At 36.0% G+C, this 21,408-nt stretch overlaps 1 protein-coding gene across 1 annotated transcript in view; it reads right to left on the reverse strand.

Moving 5' to 3' along the window:
• The window catches only part of LOC123655868 (Down syndrome cell adhesion molecule-like protein Dscam2), a 51,686-nt gene that overhangs the window by 19,641 nt on the left and 10,637 nt on the right, over positions 1–21,408 (reverse strand). The window contains exons 5-14 of the mRNA XM_045591615.1: positions 20,036–20,185; positions 18,014–18,137; positions 13,202–13,350; positions 12,900–13,083; positions 12,690–12,793; positions 12,161–12,417; positions 11,267–11,424; positions 10,476–10,630; positions 8,819–9,112; positions 72–191 (exon numbers count right to left, since the gene is read on the reverse strand). Of these exons, the coding sequence (XP_045447571.1) occupies positions 72–191; positions 8,819–9,112; positions 10,476–10,630; positions 11,267–11,424; positions 12,161–12,417; positions 12,690–12,793; positions 12,900–13,083; positions 13,202–13,350; positions 18,014–18,137; positions 20,036–20,185 (1,695 nt within the window). The remainder of the gene's footprint in view (positions 1–71; positions 192–8,818; positions 9,113–10,475; positions 10,631–11,266; positions 11,425–12,160; positions 12,418–12,689; positions 12,794–12,899; positions 13,084–13,201; positions 13,351–18,013; positions 18,138–20,035; positions 20,186–21,408) is intronic.

The following is a 21,408-nucleotide window of genomic DNA, read 5'->3' on the forward strand; positions in this document are numbered from 1 at the left end:
ATTTTAATTAAATAAACATGGTCTTCTGATTAAAACTAATTTTGTAATTATAACAACACGTTATATAATACCTTCAGCCCTCTTCCAGGTCACTTGGGGCTTGGGGAAGCCATCGGCCTTACATTCAACTTTAGCGTCTGAACCTTGCGCAAATGCCTTATCAGTTGGTTCCAAAATCCAACGTGGAGGAACTAAAATTTTACGAATCCGTAAAAATAATGCCATGGAATATTTTCAACATTTATGTGTGAAACAAAATATTATTATTTATATTTCTTTATTTATTTCATCTATTCAGCAGTTTTTGAAGTAAAGAATAGTTTTTAAGTATCGGTACAGTAGTTTATTCTGTGTTAAGAATAGAATAAATTTACTTTCAAGCAAATAATAATATACTTTTATGTATACTTATTAAAATAGTATCAACACAACATTAATACTTTTTTCTGAAAATATTTCCAAACTTTTGACAATTTCTTTAAGTAAATAACCTGAATTTTCATATTAAATTTACAAAAAATAATATAATATGTAATTATAGAGATTTTTATTAATTTAATGATTTTATATTTACTTCGGTTTCCAGGTTATTTAATAACAGACAACAAAAACGCCTCTATAGCATTAAGTCTACATTTGTAATATGAATAGTACAATATAAATACTATTTTTATTTTGTGAATATATGAACAATGATGTATAAATATATAGCAAGCAATGCTGTAGAAGCTTTTTAGTTAAATCTTATTTCAGATGCAAATTAAACTAACGTAGCTTAACTAACTACAAACCAAAGAAACAAATGAGATTATAAAAACCAAACCATAAAAAGCCGTTTAAATTATTGCAAATATAATTTGTAATCAATCAATTGAAATAATGAAGAACCAAAAAATTTGCTTATTTTTGTTTTTATATTAAAGGTTAACAGTTATCTTTAATATCTTTAACTTACATATTTATTGATAACATAACATTATTTCCATTGATCAATAAAAGCAAGCATGACAACTAGAACAACCATCAAGCAAATAAAAATGAAAAAATAAAATATACAGATAGGAAAAAAGGAATGGATGGATGCAGGATATAGCTATATGCAAGGAGGAACGGAAGAAGAAATGGTTTCGTCGATGATAGCCGCAGCCGGTTCCTATTGACGATCTATTCCTACGTTGTTTATATTTTGATTTACAATTCACAAGACAAATTGATCTCCAGTTGCTACAGACGAAACTGTAGAAATAATTGGTTTATTACAAAAGCTCACGATATTGTAGCTACGCAAAGCTAATCCGTGCTAGGAATTAAGGTTTTTATGTGTTTTTATATATACCGTGTACTTCTAATGAGGCGGAATAGTTGGAAGAACCAGCGGCATTGCGCGCGAGACATACATATTTGCCGCTGTGTGACCACCCTGCTGGGTCGATGAGTAGAAGTGAAGCCCTCTGTGCGATTTTAGTTGCCATAACACCGGTTATTTCTTTTAGTGGACGTCCTTCAAAGTACCATTGGATGTCGAGTGGAAGATCACCCTCAGAAATTAAACAAGTAACCTGACTTGCCTGGCCCGCATAGAGAGGAGTTTCAAACGAGAATGGAACAATGCGGGGTAATACTGGAAATAACCATTATTGGTACTGTTAGATAGATTGATAGATAGCAATGTTAGTAGTTCGTGAGGATTATAGAAAACGTGTCCGGAAGTGAATGTTTAATCTGGAGTCTTTCTCGGTGCTAAACTGTGATGTTAGTTTCCTGAAGTAACATACAATTTTGAATATAGATATGAAACGTGCCATTTACAATAAGAGTCGCAGCATGTTCTGCACGCCCGGCCGCATTTTGAACAATACATGTGTAGTTTCCCTGGTGATTTGCGCTCACTGAAGAAATCGTGAGTACAGAGGCTCGTGGCCCTAGCGGGGTAGTCATGATGTCTCGATGTAAACTTGAGTCTATTGTTTCGCTGCTAAATGTCCAAGATATTTCTAATGGCAGGTCTCCTTTAGTGGCAACACAGTTCACTACCACAGTATCTCCAGGATTAGCCGGTACTTCCCCAAAACTGAATGGCACTATCAAAGGCGGAACTGGGAGAGCAAATATCTTATATTGAAGCAGACATAGAAAAATGTAAGGTTACAAAAATAGAGCATAACATTTTTTAAAATTAGTTCCCGCACCCTTAACAATTAATTCAGTAGTGTGAGAAACAACGCCTCCGGTATTGCTGGCAGTACAGTTGTAAATGCCTGCATGTTTAGCTTGTATGGATTCTATAGTAAGTACACTACTTCTTCGATCAATGCTACTGACACGAGTTCCAGGTATTGAACTGGCTGATTGATTGTTAATTTTCCATTCTATTTTAACTGGTTGATCTCCATGAGTAATTATGCACTGTAGAGCAAAGTAATCTCCTAAGAAAGCCGGTTCTGGACCGGAAGTGAAAGGTGCAATCTTGGGAGGAACTGAAACAAACTTGTTCTAAATCACTAATAATAAGATGCTACCACTAAACTTTATGACTAACCATAAACAACTAAATCTGACGAATACGTAGCACGCCCGGCACGGTTTTCACCAATACACGTGTATGAACCCGCATGTTTCGCATCAACTGATTCAATGATTAGTAAACTACTACGTTTTGAATTCGTCAACGAGTAATCATTGGTTCTTTGTGATATTAACTGGCCATTAAACGTCCAAGTTATAATTAGTGGAAGGTCGCCGAAATTGATTGTACATGCTGCTTGTAAATATTCTCCGACATTTGCAGGTTTTTCACCGAACGAGAACGGTAGAATGTTTGGAGGTACTGGAAGTTATATTATTAATTGGCTAGACGAATAATATAATTTAAAAATAACAAACTCAAAAAAACGTAAAGAATAACGATAAAAAATTGTTTGATTATGTCAGAGGCTAAGCACCGTTTATAATTAATGAAGATGTATGTGAATGCATTCCGGCTTCATTTTCTGCAATGCATGTGTAATTTCCCGCATGGTTATGCATTACGGAACCGATACTAAGAATAGCGCTCCTTTCTCCAATATTAAATACTGTTACCCCAGATCTTGGTTTTATAGGTTCATTATCAAAAAGCCATCTAAGTTGAAGCGGATGGTCTCCTTCAATAACCGAACAAGCTGCGGTTACCACTTGTCCAGAATTCATTGCGACTTCTCCAAATGAAAATGGTTGAACGACAGGAGGAACTAAACAAATAGTAAGCAACAACCGTTTATTATTTTGATTAAATACCAATGACGTTGAGAGTTGCTGTATGATTGGTAGAGCCGGCTTTATTAGAAGCTGTACAAGTGTAGTTGCCACTGTTAATTCCCGATGCGGAAGGGATATCCAGAACAGAGACACGGTCACTCAAGGATGTAGTCTTAACACCCATTCTTTGTGTTACCATTTGCCCTTGGAAAGTCCATGTTATTTTCATGGGGATATCTCCTTTTGGTACGTGGCAGTCAAGATGAACAGACTCCCCCGCAAAAACGGCTTCGTCCAGTTCAAAAGGTTTGATGTGAGGAACGACTAAGCAAATAGAACAATATATAATATGTTAGTGATTTATATGAACACATGCTGGGATATTTAACTAAAAATACCATTAACGTGTAGGGAAGTCGTGTGTCTATGTTCCCCCGCCTTATTTCTTGCAATACATGTATAATTGCCACTGTGAGAACCAGTAACTAAGGCTATAGATAAGAAAGATGTTTGTTCTGCCATCTTAAGTGTCTTGATTCCAGAAACAGATGAAAGGTCTTGCCCTTCGAAAGTCCAAGATATAGATATTGGTCGATCCCCTTTACTGACATGGCACGTCATTTGCACTGATTCTCCATAAAACACGGACTCTTCGATTTCGAATGGCATTATATGGGGTGGAACTAATCAAAACCAACAAAAAGAGAATGCTAAAATTAAGTCTAAACGTGCATTATTTTGTCTATGACGTTCAGAATTTATTCTAAAGGAAGGAACATGACGACATCTAATACCATGAATATTGACGAGAACGGAGTGGTGTGTGCGTCCGGCACGATTACTGGCTGTGCACGTGTAGTTGCCGCTGTGTTGACCCATTGCTGTAGGTATGCTAAGAACCGAAGCTTTTTCTCCTAATTTTGTTGTAGTTACACCCATATTGTTATGATAAGGAATTTCAATTCCCTGAAAACTCCATGTTATCTGAAGTGGTCGATCTCCTTTCGATACGTGACAAGTAAGGTGTACCGATTCGCCGGCAAAAATAGATTCTTCGACTTCAAATGGAATTATGTACGGGACCACTTGCAATCAAAATTTATTAAAATAAGTAACTACTTTAAATAAAGTAAATCATAATAATTACTATTTACGCCTAATGATATAAATAATACGAGTACTATTTAAATACCAGTTATTTTAAGAACAGTAGTATAAGATGCGGTTCCAGCACGATTTTTTGCAATACATGTATAGTTGCCGCTATGAGCATCAGTAACCGACGGAAGCATCAATACGGACGATCTTTCTCCAACTTTTGTAAACGTTCCTAACTCGCGAGATAATTTGTGACCATTATGTTCCCAATATACTTCCAACGGAACATCTCCTTTTGATATATGGCACATCATCTGAACTGATTCACCAGAAAACAGAGCTTGGTCGACGTCGAACGGCAATATGTTTGGTATGACTATAATGATAAATTAAATGATTGAATGAGAAAACTAAAATATACCATGATTAACATAAAATAATAAGCTAACATTTCTTGCGGACATGTGAACAGAATACATGCAGATTCTGTTAACACATCCTCTGGCCGCATGTGATAAACATAATATAAATGGTGTAAACACAATGAAACTGACCATGAACGTTAAGGATAGTGGAATGATTAGTAGAACCGGCATTGTTGGTAGCTACGCAGGTATAATTGCCACTGTGATCGGCACTAGCCGCGGCAATCGAAAGAAATGACGTGCGCGACGTCATTTTCGTTGTCATAATGCCGAGATGTGAAGATGTATTTTCAGACCCATGAAAATGCCACTTGATGTCAAGAGGCAAATCACCTTTTGATACGTGACAATTAAGCTGAACAGATTCACCAGCAAATACAGACTCATCTGCCTCAAAGGGTACGATGTGTGGTAAAACTGTTAATCCAGAAAGTTTAAGCCAGTTATTATTATTATATATGCAAGCGTGCAGCGTGCGGCGAAGGCAAGCGCTGTAATTGGAACTTATAAGATACCGTGGACATTAACTGTGGTAGAGTGAACAGCAAGACCGGCTTCATTCGAAGCGTGACATGTATATTCGCCGCTGTGACTAGCTGTTGCACTAGAAATCGTTAGAAGCGACGTTCTTTGGCCAATTTTCATTGTTGTAATTCCTTCGTGAGAGGATAGTTCCCTGCCATGAAAACTCCAGGAAATAACAAGAGGCGCATCTCCTTTGGATACGTGACACGTCAATTGTACAGATTCACCAGCAAAAACTGGCTCTTCAGCCACAAAAGGAACGATGTGCGGAGGAACTAATAGGAAAAATGAAATAAACAAAAAATATACATAACACGCAATATGTTTGTGTACCCTGAACGTTTAATTTAGCTGTGTGATTTGTGCTTGCTACGATATTGGAAGCGGTGCAAGTATAGTTTCCAGTATGTTTTTCTGTCACTGACGGTATGGCCAAAATAGAACTTCTATCGCCTACTTTAGTTACAATTACTCCATCTTTTTTTTCTAAAGGCCGATCACGAAATAGCCATGTTAGTTTTATTGGCATGTCTCCTTTTGGTATGTGACACATAACTTGAATACTTTCTCCGAAAAAAACAGCTTCATCAAATTCAAAAGCTGATATAATTGGCGCCACTGTAAGACCAACCTCATTATAGTAAAAAATATGTCAATGTTTTTTTTGGAAGGATTAGGGGGAAAACATAAACACGAAAAGCACGAATGGTTTACTTTGTGTGTATACCCTTAACGTTAAGTGTTGCATGGTGGCTAGCTTTGGCGACACTATTAGATGCAGTGCATGTATAACTGCCGGAGTGTTTTGCTGTCACAGTTGGTATAATGAGAGCTGAACCCATGTCCCCCACATTCATTATATTCACCCCAGAGAGTAAACTCACGTCTCCCCCACTGAAACTCCACTTGAAATTTAACGGTTTATCTCCTTTTGGTACGTGGCACATAACTTGGACGCCCTCACCAAAATACACAGATTCGTCGAATTCGAAAGGAATTATTACTGGTGCCACTGAAATATTTTTAGTCGTATCTTTAATTTTTTGTACCCTACATACGTTTATAACACATTTATTTTTATATTATGGCCCGCCAAAGTTACTGAGGATAGGATTTTAAAGAAAAGCAACACAGAAAGAATCTAAATCTACAAGGTTCAAGTTAAAGTAAACACTATACCATTAACAAAGAGTTGGGCAGTATGATTCATAGCGCCCGCTTGATTGGACACAACACAAGTGTAATTTCCTTGGTTTTGATGACTAACAGATTCAATACTTAGCTGACTTGCACGTTTACTATTCATAAGAGATATTCCTTGGTCACCAGGTTTAACTTTTTTGTCATTAAAATACCAATCTATCTTTAACGGTTGATCACCTTTCATAACTGTACATGTAATTAAAACCATTTCTTGGGCGTTTACAGGTTCTTCGCCGAATTCAAAAGGCATTAATTGTGGAGGAACTATGCAAGGACAAAATAAGGCAAATCAGAAAAAAATAGTGGAATATATATTATATCTAATGAATACCGTTGACATATAATTCGGCTGTGTGATTCGTTTTCCCCGCTTGATTTTTAACGGCGCACGTATAATTTCCCTGGTTGTGATGAGACACCGATTCTATGGTTAGCTGACTCGTTCTTTTTGCATTAGTTAGTGTAACGCCATTTGTATCAGTTTTTAAAGGTTTCTCGTTGAAGTACCACTCTATCGTGAGTGGCAAATCACCCTTACTTACAGTACATATTACCACAACCATTTCTTGATCATTGAGAGGATCGGTTCCGAAATCAAAAGGCATAATTTGCGGGGCAACTAGAGACAAAATTAAAAGAGACAAAAGTATTATTTATAATTTTAATGATGTATATGGAAATGGATTACGAAACAAGATATATAACTTAAAACTATTAACACCAACCAATTGACGTGCGAGCATAAGCAAGATTTATATTCGTGTCTTTAAAATGTACCGTTAACGTTGAGAATCGCGCTGTGACTACTGCGACCGGCTTCATTCTCCGCTATACACGTATAGTTTCCAATGTGTTCATGTTGCACATTTTCTATGCTTAAAACGGATATTCTTTTTCCATTTCTATTTATAAATAGACCGTTACCGGAATTCAAAGGTTGATTGTTAAGTTGCCAATAGATTTTTAAGGGTAAATCGCCTTTTCCTACTGTACACGTTAGTGATACTGTATCACCTGCATTTAATATGTCCTCCCCAAAATCAAACGGTGTAACCTGCGGTACAACTACACAGAAAATTCTTATCAACGAACCAATAATCTATACATATTTACTACCGTACAACATAGGACAATATTAAAAAAAGGAAAACAAATGGGAAGTTTTGGTGCATGTTCATAATAAGCATAACTTTGCATGGGAAGCCCTGATTTACCGTTAACTATTAACTCAGTAGAATAGTTTGCATGGCCCGCTCGATTAACAGCGTAGCAAGTATACAGCCCCGTATGAATGAATGAAACGGCCTCGATCGACAGAGTACTCGATTTGTGCCCAATTTTTGTAACAGAAATTCCTTGAATCGTGGTAACATCCTTTCCATTTAAATACCACGTAATGTTCAAAGGTACGTCGCCTTTAGTCACCATACACTGAATCCCCACCGTATCCCCCGAATTGGCTGGCTCGTCACCGAAGGTGAAGGGGTGGATTTGGGGTAAAACTGTTAAAAAACTACGTTTATATATTTTTGGGAAAAAACCGTAACAAAAAACTACAAAATAAATATGTTTCATATCAGATGACCATTGACTTCCAGAGTCGAACTGTGATTGACTTGTCCAGCAAAATTTTCAACATGACAAACGTATGTTCCTCGATGTGTTCCGTTCACAGAATCTATATTAAGAATCGACATCTTCCGGCTCATGCTCATTATTACGATTCCGAATTTATTGTTTTGAGGAATTTTTCTCCCATTTAAGCTCCAAGAAAAGTTAGCCGGCAGATCACCCTTATTCATAACGCACTGAACCGATGCAGTGTCACCAGCATTAGCGGGTTCATCGCCGAACTCGAAGGGTAAAATCTGAGGGGGTACTGTAGTGACAGAAAAGCGTTAAAATAAATATAAAGAGTAATATAAATAAGCGAACCATTAACACTTAGAAGAGTGGTGTGATTCGTTTCACCAGCTTGATTTTTTATTTCACACGTATAGGAACCTCTGTGCACAGCATTTACAGAATCAATGTTTAAAATTGATGTTTTCTTGCTTATCGTGGTTAGAACAATGCCGAGGTTATTTCGCGGCTGTATTTCTTCTCCATTAAGGAGCCACTTAAAGGTTACAGGTAGGTCGCCCTTGCTCATAACGCAGGACACGGACGCCGTTTCACCTTCATAGAGAATCTCTTCGCCGAATTCAAACGGGGTGATTTGTGGTGGAACTAATACAAAGCATTACTGATATAATAAGTTTTAGGTACTGGGAGTCTTCGGAATTATTATTGTAAATAATAGAAAAAAGCTAAAAACTTAGGACCGGTACCATTAACTTCAAGTATAGCGCTGTGATTGACGGAACCAGCTGGGTTTGTCGCCACACAATAGTAAGTACCCCTATGTATCCCATTCACAGAGTCAATGTTTAAAATTGAAGTTTTTCTATTTACATTCGTGAGAACGATTCCCAAATCATTTCTCTTGGATACAATGTTTCCATTGAAAACCCACGTGATATTGAGTGGTTGATCGCCCTTGCTTACAGCACATGATATTGAAGCCATATCTCCGGCATTTGCAGGTTCGTCGCCAAACTCAAACGGTAGTATTTGAGGAGGTACTGTGTAACATTATTATTATTATTATTATTAGAACTAGAAATAGGAGTGTGTGGCAAATGACGTATCTTTGGCGGGCATAAACATTAATATCGCGTACCATTCGGATAAAATGTTTAGAACAATCCTTTCATAAAATTTTAAAAAATATATAATCTTTTTTTGAAGTACCTGAAAGAAAATATTATTAGTTTATCAAATATTGTTGGTAATGTCATAAATCGTAGCTGGATTTTTTTTATGTTGTCGAATCTAATATTTGATCTGATTATACTTTTTAAGTTATTTATGACATTACCGGTGGAAGAGACGCTAATGTGGGTCTATTTTTATCATTAAAATCATTGTAAAAGATATCAAAAATATTGAAACAAATACATAAGCTTACGAATATGGTTTAAATTTTACTTTTACTACGAGGACAGTCACATTAGTGATTTTACTTACTACTCCAGGATATTTTTTGTGTGTTTAAATAAATACTACGAAATAGTACATTTGCCTCTTCACAACATTTTATATATAAATCTATAATGATTACATCTTGTTTTAAGCTAATTTCAGACTTAATACTTAGGAATACTTAATGTTACTTGAAAAATTGTTATTGTGTGATTTCTTAGCAGGGGACATACATGTTTATGACCTCACCATCAATCTCTATATTCTATCAGGTTTATGTCACGGGTAATGTATACTAGCATTGTTGCTTTTTTATTTACATTAAGATGATATTGGAGCAGCAAGTAATTAAACTCTTCCAAATACTTATCAATAAATATTTACCTGAAATGCAACAAAAATAATGATAAGATGTATAACAGTTATTATTCTTTTAAAAAAATCTATACTGTGGTTCTTTTATTGTTTGTTGTATTACAGGTTAAAAAGTTTTTATTATATACTCATAACAAGGTGGTAACCATTGAAGTCGAATAGAATGTAAATGTTGAATCAATGTGGCAAAAAAATATTTATGCGTAAATTACGTTTTTTTATATACTTTTTTTGCAGAATAATATTATCACATATAAGTAAATAAAATTAATAAGTAACCTTATTTTGATATTGAAATGACTTCAACGGTTATTCCTCATCGAATGAAGTAGCTGAGCATAGGGGAATGACTTCATGTAAATGGAACAATTTTCTGACTATGTAAAATATTCTTTTTCAATTACGCTGTTTTTTACTAATAAGAGTTAGAATATCTTACCAAAATGTACACGATGGTTTCATTTAGTTTAAGACATAATAAGTTTATAAAAAAGGATTATAAATCGATTGAAAGTCCCAATCGATTAAGTCAAAGTCGTTTAAAAAGACATTCCGCTTTGCTCGTATAGAAATCAATGAGTACCTTACCCATAACTTGTAGTTCGAGAGTTCCCCTAGCGCTGTAACTTTGAGAGTTCTTGGCTACGCAGGTGTAGGTCGCTTGGTCGCTCATACGTTCAACGTTTTCAATAACAAGTGTGCCGTTGGGGAAGACTTTCTGTTTGCGGTTGATTGGTAGCACACTGAAATTGAGCAATATAGGAACAGTGTTAGTATAATTAAAATTTCACGGTGTTTATAATTGTTTTGAAGTAATTGCTAAGGAAGAGATGCCTTTTTTAATTGTATGTTTGTCATTTTATTATAGCTTTGGAAAATTATGAAATTTGAATATAAAATAAATGATTTCGTTTTAATTAAGGGACTTACGATTTTTAAGCATTAATTTTTTTTTTTGGATTGGTATCATATCCATAAAGGATTCAACCCGGTGGAATCTTCCCGCATGCTTTTGTTCTTTGTGGCTATTAAGTAGCGATTGGCGGAAGCATTACCAAACTTTAGCTTCAAATTAAAACTCTCTCACATGAAATACGTCTAATTGTGTCTGCATCATACGTACATGATATATCAATGCTTTAATTTTTCTTTTATCATTTTACAAATAAATCTCATTTAAGAGCCTCCTGGATGTGTAAATTTTTGTGAAAACATGCACAGGCACTAACGCTAATAATTACGCCAAAAACAAACACACACACACACACACACACACACACACATATATATATATATATATAAACGTTATTCATCAGCGGAAATCGGATGCATTAGTGCTAATCTTATTCAAAATAATGTAAAGAACAGTGTTTACATACCGTCCATCTCGTTCCCAGACAATAGAATCGATGGGGTATCCAGCCACGGGACAGTGCGCGATGAGGGTGTCTCCGGCTACAACGGGTCTTTTCTTCATGGGGCGCACGTAGGGCAGACCATATACATTGACTCGGGCCGCATGCGATGCACTGCCAACCTGCAACAACATAAAACAAGTATGTGTTATACCGTAAAATTCTAGAAATTTTGCACTGCATAAAAGGTCTCTACGAGTTACAACTTTTGGAACTTAATTTGCTAAGTTGGTGCACTAATGGCGAAACCGAGTTTTTCCTGGACGTAAAACTTTCTTACTAAATTTTCTCAATCCCAAATCACTAGCTGGACTGTTTGGCAATCACTTTGGCACAACGGTTCGATCCCCACACATGACAAAAATTTGTATTGGCCACACAGATGTTTCCATGGTATGGGTGTTTGTGCAGTCCTTGTGGGTCTCCCCACCGCGCCTCGGAGAGCACGTTAAGCCGTCGGTCCCGGTTGTTATCATGTACACTTGATAGCGATCGTTACTCATAGTAGGGAATATATCCGCCAACCTGCATTGGAGCAGCGTGGTGGATTAAGCTCTGATCTGAAAGAGGCATAGGTCCAGCGGTGGGATATTACAGGCTGAAGCGAAATCACTAGTTGAATTTTTAATAAATACTTTAAATTCGAGATTTGTAAATGTACGATTTAAATTTATTCATAATGGTCCACGGTCCATTAGTAACTGGGCTTCCTTATTACACTCATACGTCTCTTACTTAATATGACTACAAATGCCTTTTGTACTTATCTCCTGTTTTTATTTTTGTAATTTTGCTCACTCTGGTATACAATAAAGAGTTTTTATTATTATTGTTAAATATGAATTACAAATCGTTAACCTTGCTTGACGCTATACACGAGTACAATCCTCCGTCATTAGTGTGCACAGAAGAGATATTGAGGTGCGATTCGACGTTGCCGTCGGCGGTAACGAATTGTCCAATTTGAAGTCTTTCTCCGCTGTTCAGCTTCTCTCCATCGAGTTGCCAGACAATATCGGGAGTAGGGTTGCCGGAAGCTACGCACTTGAGCCGTAGAGAGGGTCCCGAGCGAAGGGTCTGTTCACCGAAGCTATGGCGGATCAGAGGTGGTTCGACTGGAATTATATTAAATACGATATAATAAAACTGGCACCAGTGAAAGAAAAATTAAGGCCCAACGGCAAGTTATGAAAGAAATCTCGTTCTAAATAGAGTTTGAAAGCTTAGAACCATTCTCTGGTTCTTTGTTCTGGTAGTTTCTAGTTAAAAGCTATAACTACTCGTATAATTTTTTTCAAAATTCGTTTTAGCAGAGTACGTAAAATAATTATTATCAATGGAAAATATTGATTTTTTTATCAATAAATAAATACAATGAATAACATACATCGTCCTCCAAGTTTCAGTTCAGCGCTAGCACCCGCACTTTCTTGGTCGTTCCTGATAAAGCATTGGTACATTCCCTTGTCTTCTTTCTTAACGGATTCGATTCTGAAATATTATATTTCTTAGTTAAATATGTTAATTAAAAAAATGTTGTTATTTTTTAGTTTTAGTTAGCAAAAGTGTATTAGCAAACAATAAATAAATGATTTACCTAAGGATGGGGTCATGATGGTTCATGTCTTTTCCATCTTTAAGCCAAGTAATGGTTTTGACAGGGTTGCCTTCGTATCTACAAGTGAATACAGCTGGACGTCCAAAGTCAACGGTTTGAGTAGCGGGTTCGACAGTAGCTTTCAATGGAGCCGTTACAGTCAATACAGTTTCAACCGATTCACCTGTGAATATTAGGAAGCATTGCAATTTTCGTAAATTGCAGTTATCACCATATTTTTGACAAAATTAAAATAAAGTATTGTATCACATTTATTGAAATATCTGACAAGTTAAACTTACCACCAACAGAGTTATTGACAACACACAAATATTTTCCAGAGTCTTCAACTTTAGCCTCTTTAATGATAAGGGTGCCCGATACTTGCTTTACTCTATCATTAAGGACAACGGGCTGCTTTCTAGCGGAACCATCGATAAATTTATACCATCTGTAACAAAGGAGAGTAAGCTTAATACAAGTCATTATAAACTGTATATTTGTCGGCATTTATTTGAAGTTTTCTGATATCATTGACGTCTTACTCATAAAAGTTACGTATTATGACGTATTTTAATATTAAGAAATATACTTATTACTTTTCTTTGATTGATAATAAAATTATTTGTACTTTATAAAAGTAAAAACTATTTTAGTGATAATATGGATAATGCATAAAATTGTTTATAAAATAATCCGAGTTTCCGATTTACAATTAATATCTAGCCTGAGCCTTTCCTAAAATTTTAAGAAAAGTGATGTTGTTAGCCGGCTGCGTAAAATATCGACATATTCACAAATAAGGAAATTACTTGATGAAGACAGTAAACATAAACCACAATAAAGCCTGACCGATTTTAAAAGTTAGAAAATTGAAGCTTGCGATATGGTTTGCTACCACATGAAATCAATATTGAATGCTGGAGATCCTCCAAAAAGAAACACAGCATAGCTACGGATCGCGTGAAGCACAAAGTAAAGATTAAAGCGTCTGAATGAAAGCAAGAACACCCTGAAACTTACCAGGAGGTGTCTACGTCGCTCAATCGTTACTTTGGCTGTGGATCGTATAAGGCGCGCGGCCGGCCGCGGTTCATCACGCCTTCATGTCTCGCGTGGGCGAGGCGCCCGCCGCAGCAGACTGTAATAACAACGCATATCAATACATTGGGATGATATGATGTCTACGTGAAAGATGAATGCGTGAGATGCCAGCGGCCGACCGTCATTATTTTAGGCGGTACCTTGTCAAAGGCGCGGGGAATGCTTGTACTTCGCAAAGAAGTGCGAGATTTTTTTCAATTCGCCCTACGTGACGATTAAGTCCGTCTCCGGTCACTTTTGGTCCTGTCCTACCCGACGGCTCTGGAATTTAAACCCACAATGAGGACTAGACCTAGCACTCACCTAAATAAGGGAACTGGGAAAGCAGCTAATTGACATGTTAAGTAGGCTATATCATTTTCTGGCACGAAGAATACTTCCCAACCTTCGAAGTTTTTAGTGGAATCTTTTCTAGGTGCGATTTTATTAGATGGCTCTGTAAATGACAGAGACTGATTTAGACATTATCAGATTTAATAAAAATCACCACATACTGGTATAATAAGACGACGATAACAACAATCTGCTTATTAGAGGAACAAAAATTTGCTAATTTTTGTCAAGAATTAAATACTAACTTACCTAAAAATCGGGGGAGGATACCCAGCTACTTCACAAGTAAGATATACAGATTCGGCTATGGAAACTAAAAATATTTCACCACCTTCAAATTTGCGGGTTTTGTCGCTTCGAGGTGCAATTTTATTAGTAGGTTCTGAAATATGTAAAGTTATTGATAAACGCACCTTGACACGGGTACGGGGAATCCTTGTGCTGGACACAAAAGAGCTAACGATGTGTTTTGAGAGAAATAAACAGCAGCTTTTTGAGTCGAAGTAATACTGGGTGCTGTGCTGGCAATAGGTTCTGAAGAAATACGTTACTCACTTAAGGCAAAACTTTAAACATAAGTTTAAAGTTAGTAATATTTACCTATAAATAGCAATTCGTCGAAGAACAAAAATGGGATTATCTTACCAAATGTCAAGATTTAAAAAAATATTCATACAATACATAATACAAAACTTGCCTGAATAAAGGTACGGGAAATGCTTGAGCTTGACACAATAAACCAAAGCTTTGGTTAACAGTTCGTATAAAAGTACTACTACGAGCGTCCGTTGAAAAAGTGGGTGCTTTGAAGCCAACTGGTTCTGTAGTTTGAAAAAAATATTAATGTGGTCAAATTTATTTTAGACTTGCCTGAAAACTGGGGCAGGATAACTTTGAGCCTGACAAAGAAGAGCGAAGCCTTGTCCAATGCGTTTTCTAAATATGCTGCCCATTGATTCAGATGAAAATGTTGGAGATTTAGCACCAACAGGTTCTATAAAATTTGTGTGGGTGTATATATAAAAAACTTGAAAAATGAATAACTTGCCTGAATATCGGTACAGGAAAAGCTTGAGCTTGACAAAGAAGTGCAAAACTTTGACTTTCATGTCTTTTAATAGATGAAAGAGCAGACTCGGATGAGAAAGAGGGAGCCTTTGATCCAACGGGCTCTGTTGGAGACAATTATCTTTGATATTAGCAATGAAGTATATAACTGAATTGAATTGTTAAGTTATACTTCCTTGTAATTCAAGACTTACAAATTTAGACATTAAAATTCTACAGATTTTCCGAGACACGAAAACTACACAAGATGCACGAATAATACAAAATAAATTATTTATAAACTCTCCAAATATTTCTGATAATTTGAATTATGAATATCATATATTTATACACTCCCCAAGTTCGAACCAAACACCCCGGTATTCTGCAATCCTCATCCAGCTTCCACCGGCAATCTTACGTAGATCGTCGGTCCGGTGGTGCGAACTTAGGGAGGCCTATGTCCAGGAATGGACTGCGATAGGCTGAAGTAGTAATAGAAAACTTGCCTGAAAATTGGTAAAGGAAATGCTTGCGCTTGACATGTCATTGAAAAAGTTTGATCCTTATGTCTTGTTACAGCTGAAGAAGTTAAATCATTTGGGAAGGTCGGTGGTTTTGAACCAACGGGTTCTGCAGAAGAAAAGAACTAGTGATAACATCTAACTTACCTATAAATAGGTATTGGCGATGCTTGGGCTTGACAAAGTAATGCAAAACTGTGCCCCCTTTCTCGAATAAATATACTGCCTTTTGAATCAGTAGAAAAAGATGGAGCTTTTGCACCGATCGGTTCTAAAAGTAAACAATAGATACCTTATACGCAACCCACCTGAACATTGGTTGAGGATACCCTTGTGCTTGACATAGCACCGAACCCCCAGAGCCTGCTTCAATATTATAATTGTAGGACGACGCAGAAGTTGGGAAAGTAGGCGCTCTGGCCGATACTGGTTCTGGATGAAAAAATGAGTAAAGAATATTATGAGACACTCACTTGAATAATGGAGGAGGATGCGATTGTGCTTGACATAGTAAAACAATCGCTTGCCCAGATATTTTAGTGAGCGTGGTACTTTTAAACTCCAGGGAAAACGATGGCGCCTTTAATCCTATAGGTTCTGCACCAACGACAACTTAATTTAAATAGTCAAATTATGATTATTTAGAATCTTACCTGAACAAAGGGACAGGAAAAGCTTGGGCTTGGCATAAAAGCGCAAAGTCTTGGCCGGTTTTACGAGTTATTCCAGATAATTGGACGTCATTAGAGAATGTAGGAGATTTAGAGCCAACTGGTTCTATAATCAATACATGTAATAATTAAAAATAATAGTTAAATTCATCACCTGAAAACCGGGACTGGATATGCCTGGGCCAGACACAAAAGATTTAGACTCTGACCGACTGTTCTTACATACCAAGACATTTTATCATCGGTCGAAAAAGTGGGTGATTTAGATCCGATGGGTTCTAAAAGTGAGAATATTGGATGTTATACTAAAATAATTAATAATATTATGAGATCTTATACCTGTATAAAGGTATAGGATATCCCTGCGCCCGACAAATTAAAGCCAAATTGTTTCCTACTGGTCTATGGATAAACCATGCAAATTTATCGTCACTCGACAATATCGGAGGTTTCGATACGATGGGTTCTGAAAATGTATGTAAAACATAGTTTATTAGTTCTCACCTAAAAACTGGCACAGGGAACCCTTGCGCTGGACATAAGAGAGCAAAATCTTGCAAGTTGGATATCTCAAACCAGGCTAATTTAGAACCACTTGAGAATGAGGGACTCTTGGAGCCTATCGGTTCTAAAAAAATAATATTACTTTACTCTTAAGTACTATATCGATAAAACTTTCTATAATATATGTATATTTGTATAAAACTCGAGAAACATCGAAAAATATACATCTTTTTCGTATAAGACTCACCGGAATACAGGGACAGGATACGCCTGAGCCAAACAAAGTAACGTAATGCTGGAGTTCAAAGCAAATTCCACGAATTCAATCGTTTTAGTTGGAACTTTTGGTGAGGCACTATTAATTGGTTCTAGAAGAAAATAACGACTTTTTAATAAATATTACCTGGACAAAGGAACTGGGAATGCTTGAGCAGGACACAACAATGTCACACTTGAATTAATAACGGTATCGAAGCCTCTAACATTGTCCATAGTTGGGAACTTCGGTGGTACTCTGCCTACAGGTTCTACACACACATATTAACTTCGTTATTAAAAATATTTAAAGTATTTGAATTCTTTTACCTGAAAATTGGGACAGGGAAGCCTTGCGCTATGCAAAGCAATGTACTAGTTTGACTAACCATAGTCTCTGTTATATCGATCATTTTCCAAGCAAGTTTTGGAGCGGCGCTGCCCATTGGTTCTAAGTAGAATTAATATATGGGTAAAAAAGTATATATATTTAAAAATATTATACCTGAAGGCTGGGGCAGGAAAAGCTTGGGCAGGGCATAAAAGTGTTATATTTTCTTTTTCATTTGCGTCAAATGCACGACTTTTATCAGTAGTTGTAAATTTTGGCGAAACACGACCCACAGGCTCTATGAATAAATTATGATTATTATAATATATTTTTTATTCAAATTACCTGAATAATGGAACTGGGAACGCTTGGGCTGGACATAATATAGTCAGGCTGGTGTTTAACATCGCACTAAAGCTTCTTGAGCTATCCATCGAAGGAAATTTAGGTGACACACGGCCAACTGGCTCTACGGGCATAACGTTATAATATTGAAAATGAAATACCTGAATAAAGGAGTTGGAAAGGCTTGGGCCGGACAAAGAAGAGTCACACAGGTATTTGATGAAAAAGTAAAACTGCGTCCAGTTTCCATTGTTGGAAATTTCGGCGATACTTTGCCCATAGGCTCTGTTAATTTAAAAGAAATAAAGTAAACAGAAGATTTTAAAAACTGGCGCATATGTATTTTAACAATATTCATAACCAATTTTAATGTATCAAGTGACATAAACATTTTTCAAGTGATTCATAAAGCTTACCTAAACATTGGGGCAGGAAATGCTTGAGCAGGACAAAGGAGTGAAATGCTTTGATCAGTGTCATAATTAAAAAGTCTACTTTTTTCTAAACTCGGAAATTTCGGAGAGACTTTTCCCAAAGGTTCTGAAGCAAAATATTACGATGTTTTCTGTTACATGGATTTTAATGTATCAGATACTGAGAAACTTTCAATAAATACCTGAAGATTGGGACTGGAAATGCCTGTGCGGGGCATTGTAAGGCAAACGAATAATTTTTCTTGACTCCAATCATCGTACCCATAACAACAGACGCGAATGTTGGCGACACACGTCCAACGGGTTCTATAGAAAGTAATGATAATACAAATGGTGGAATATTTGTATTTTACCTGAATAATGGGGTCGGGAACGCCTGAGCAGGACACTGCAACGCATAACTGTCATTTTTCCTAACTTCAAACATAGTGCCAGTTAAAATTGTCGCAAACTTAGGAGAAACACGTCCAACCGGCTCTACAATTTTTGTAAAAAATATAATATAATAATGGGTACTTATAGAGATTACCTGAACACGGGGACAGGGAAAGCCTGAGCTGGACATTGTAACGTAAATGTTAAATCCAACTTCGCTATGAACATCGCACCCACTTGAGTTGTAGAAAACTTAGGAGGTACTCGCCCTATCGGCTCTGAGAAATGATGTTACAGGTGAAATATCATCTTACCGGTATGCGGGTGCTGGGTAGGACTGTGCTGGACACAGCAATGCAAGACTGACGGTTTCTTTAAACTGGAAACCACTCGTAGTTTGCGAGCTAGCAAACTTGGGAGGCACTCGGCCCACCGGCTCTGCGCATGTTGGGAGAAGGACGGTTTACGAAGATTGGACATCAAACAACAAAAGGCAAAGAGATCGAAATACGCCGTGATGTTCATCACCCTACATTTCTCTAATCGTGTCATTAATTAAACCAACGTTTACGAGCGGCGGTAAATGCTCTGCAGGGTACCCTATCCCAACATTCAGGCAAGTTTTTGCTTTATACTAATTATGCAAATATAAATATTATTTTATATTCACATTGTTTAAAAAAAATGAATTATGATCTCTTTCGACTTCAAACTTATTTATATTGAGGATATTTAGTTTAAAGTATCTGCAAAATCGTTATTAATATATCACGGATAACAAGAGATTATAATCCTTTTATTATATTCAAATAAAAATTAACAAAATATTTTCATTCACATGAAATATTTTTATTTATCAGAAAAAAGGAATAGTTTTATTGCATTATTTTAATAAAGAAAATATTTTGTTTTATGCAATAATAAAATTAGTACAATCAAAATAATCCGACAGTGAAAATTTATGTCTATAAGTGTACCAAATATGTACAATGTTATAAGTAAATAGACAACGAATAAGTTTTATTGAGCCATTGTTACTAAAAATAATGTTAAAAATATATTTTCACTGTTGGATGAGTTTTAATAGCGCTACTAATTCATAAAACATTTAAAACTGAAGCACATGAATAATTTAATACTATATATAAAGATATATTTTAAAAAACTGTCATGAATTAATGGCGCAATAAAAAATAATTGTATATTTTCTTACCAGTGATAACTAGACGTCCTTTAGTTGCTGATAATCTAGTTTCTCCAGTTAGTCTATGTTTAGTTCTACATTGGTACGATTTATAACCATCCTCAGGTCCTACATCACGAATATGCAATTCACCAGAAGGTAGTACCAAATATTTTCCCTCTGGAATATAACAAATATATTGTAGTCACATATTGATATTTAAAAAAAAAACTATAAATTTGATTTCATTTTAGCAGCACAACTTAAGGTTGTGATTTACTTACTAATTCCACAAAACATGCATTAAACTAAGGAAGGAGGAAAAAGGATTAAGGTAGGCCGTGAAGCCTATGGAGATAGGTAAGCCGAATTATGATTAACCTCCCAATCTCGTAAGCAATACAAAAGCACTTGGAGAGATAAAATTTTGAAGAAAAAATTATATGTCAACGCAGATTGAAGTTCATACCCTCTAAATTATTATCTGATACAAGCTTTATCTCAACCTCTTCTTCTCCTTCAGTGATGATCCAAGAAACAACAGTGACGTACTCGGAAACAAAACTTGGTATATGGCATTTTAAAATAGCAGCGTTTCCTCTAAGAACATATTCTTCCATGAGATTAACAGCATACGCTTGTGAAACCACTGAAACAATACGACCTAGCATAAACATAGGCGTAAGGGCATTATATTGCCATCGAAGAAATAACTTTATAGATTCATTATCGTACGTTTTTCTTTTATATTTTTATTGCGGCCTAAAAATTTTGGTGTATAGGAATAATAGATATAGGAGGGTGGGAAGTTGTAATAGGAAAGTAATGGATTGATAGCATTTAGACCTAATCGGAAAACATGTACCTAAGTTAGAAGAATTGTCACTTTTTATTTCTTTTTCAATAGAATCCTCGGATATTATCCATGATGCCACTGAGACATATTCGGAGACGAAACTAGGTATTTGACATTTTAATATAGCAGCGTTTCCACGCAAGACATATTCTTCCCAAAACTTCACGTCGTAAGCTTGAGATACGACTGGAAATTAATGGTTCAAAAATGATTTATTTGGAAAATTAACTTGGGAATGATTCTATTATTGTTTTGACGACATATGAACTATAAATACTATGGAACAATGGTAGGATGGATATTTATAAGTAGTTGAAAAATTGTTAAACAATTTGTCTATTTTACCTAAGCTAAAATTAGAATTTAAGTTTATGTCAATTTCTTCGTCGTCCCCTTCAGAAATAATCCAGGAAGTAATAGTGACATATTCAGCAACAAAACTTGGAATATGACATTTAAGTATTGCAGAATTACCACGCAAAACGTTTTCCTCCCAAAGATTAACAGTGTAAGCTTGGGAAACCACTGAAACGAGGGTATTAAGAAT

The sequence above is a fragment of the Melitaea cinxia genome, chromosome 8 (genome assembly GCF_905220565.1).
Source record: "Melitaea cinxia chromosome 8, ilMelCinx1.1, whole genome shotgun sequence".
Lineage (NCBI taxonomy): Eukaryota > Metazoa > Arthropoda > Insecta > Lepidoptera > Nymphalidae > Melitaea > Melitaea cinxia.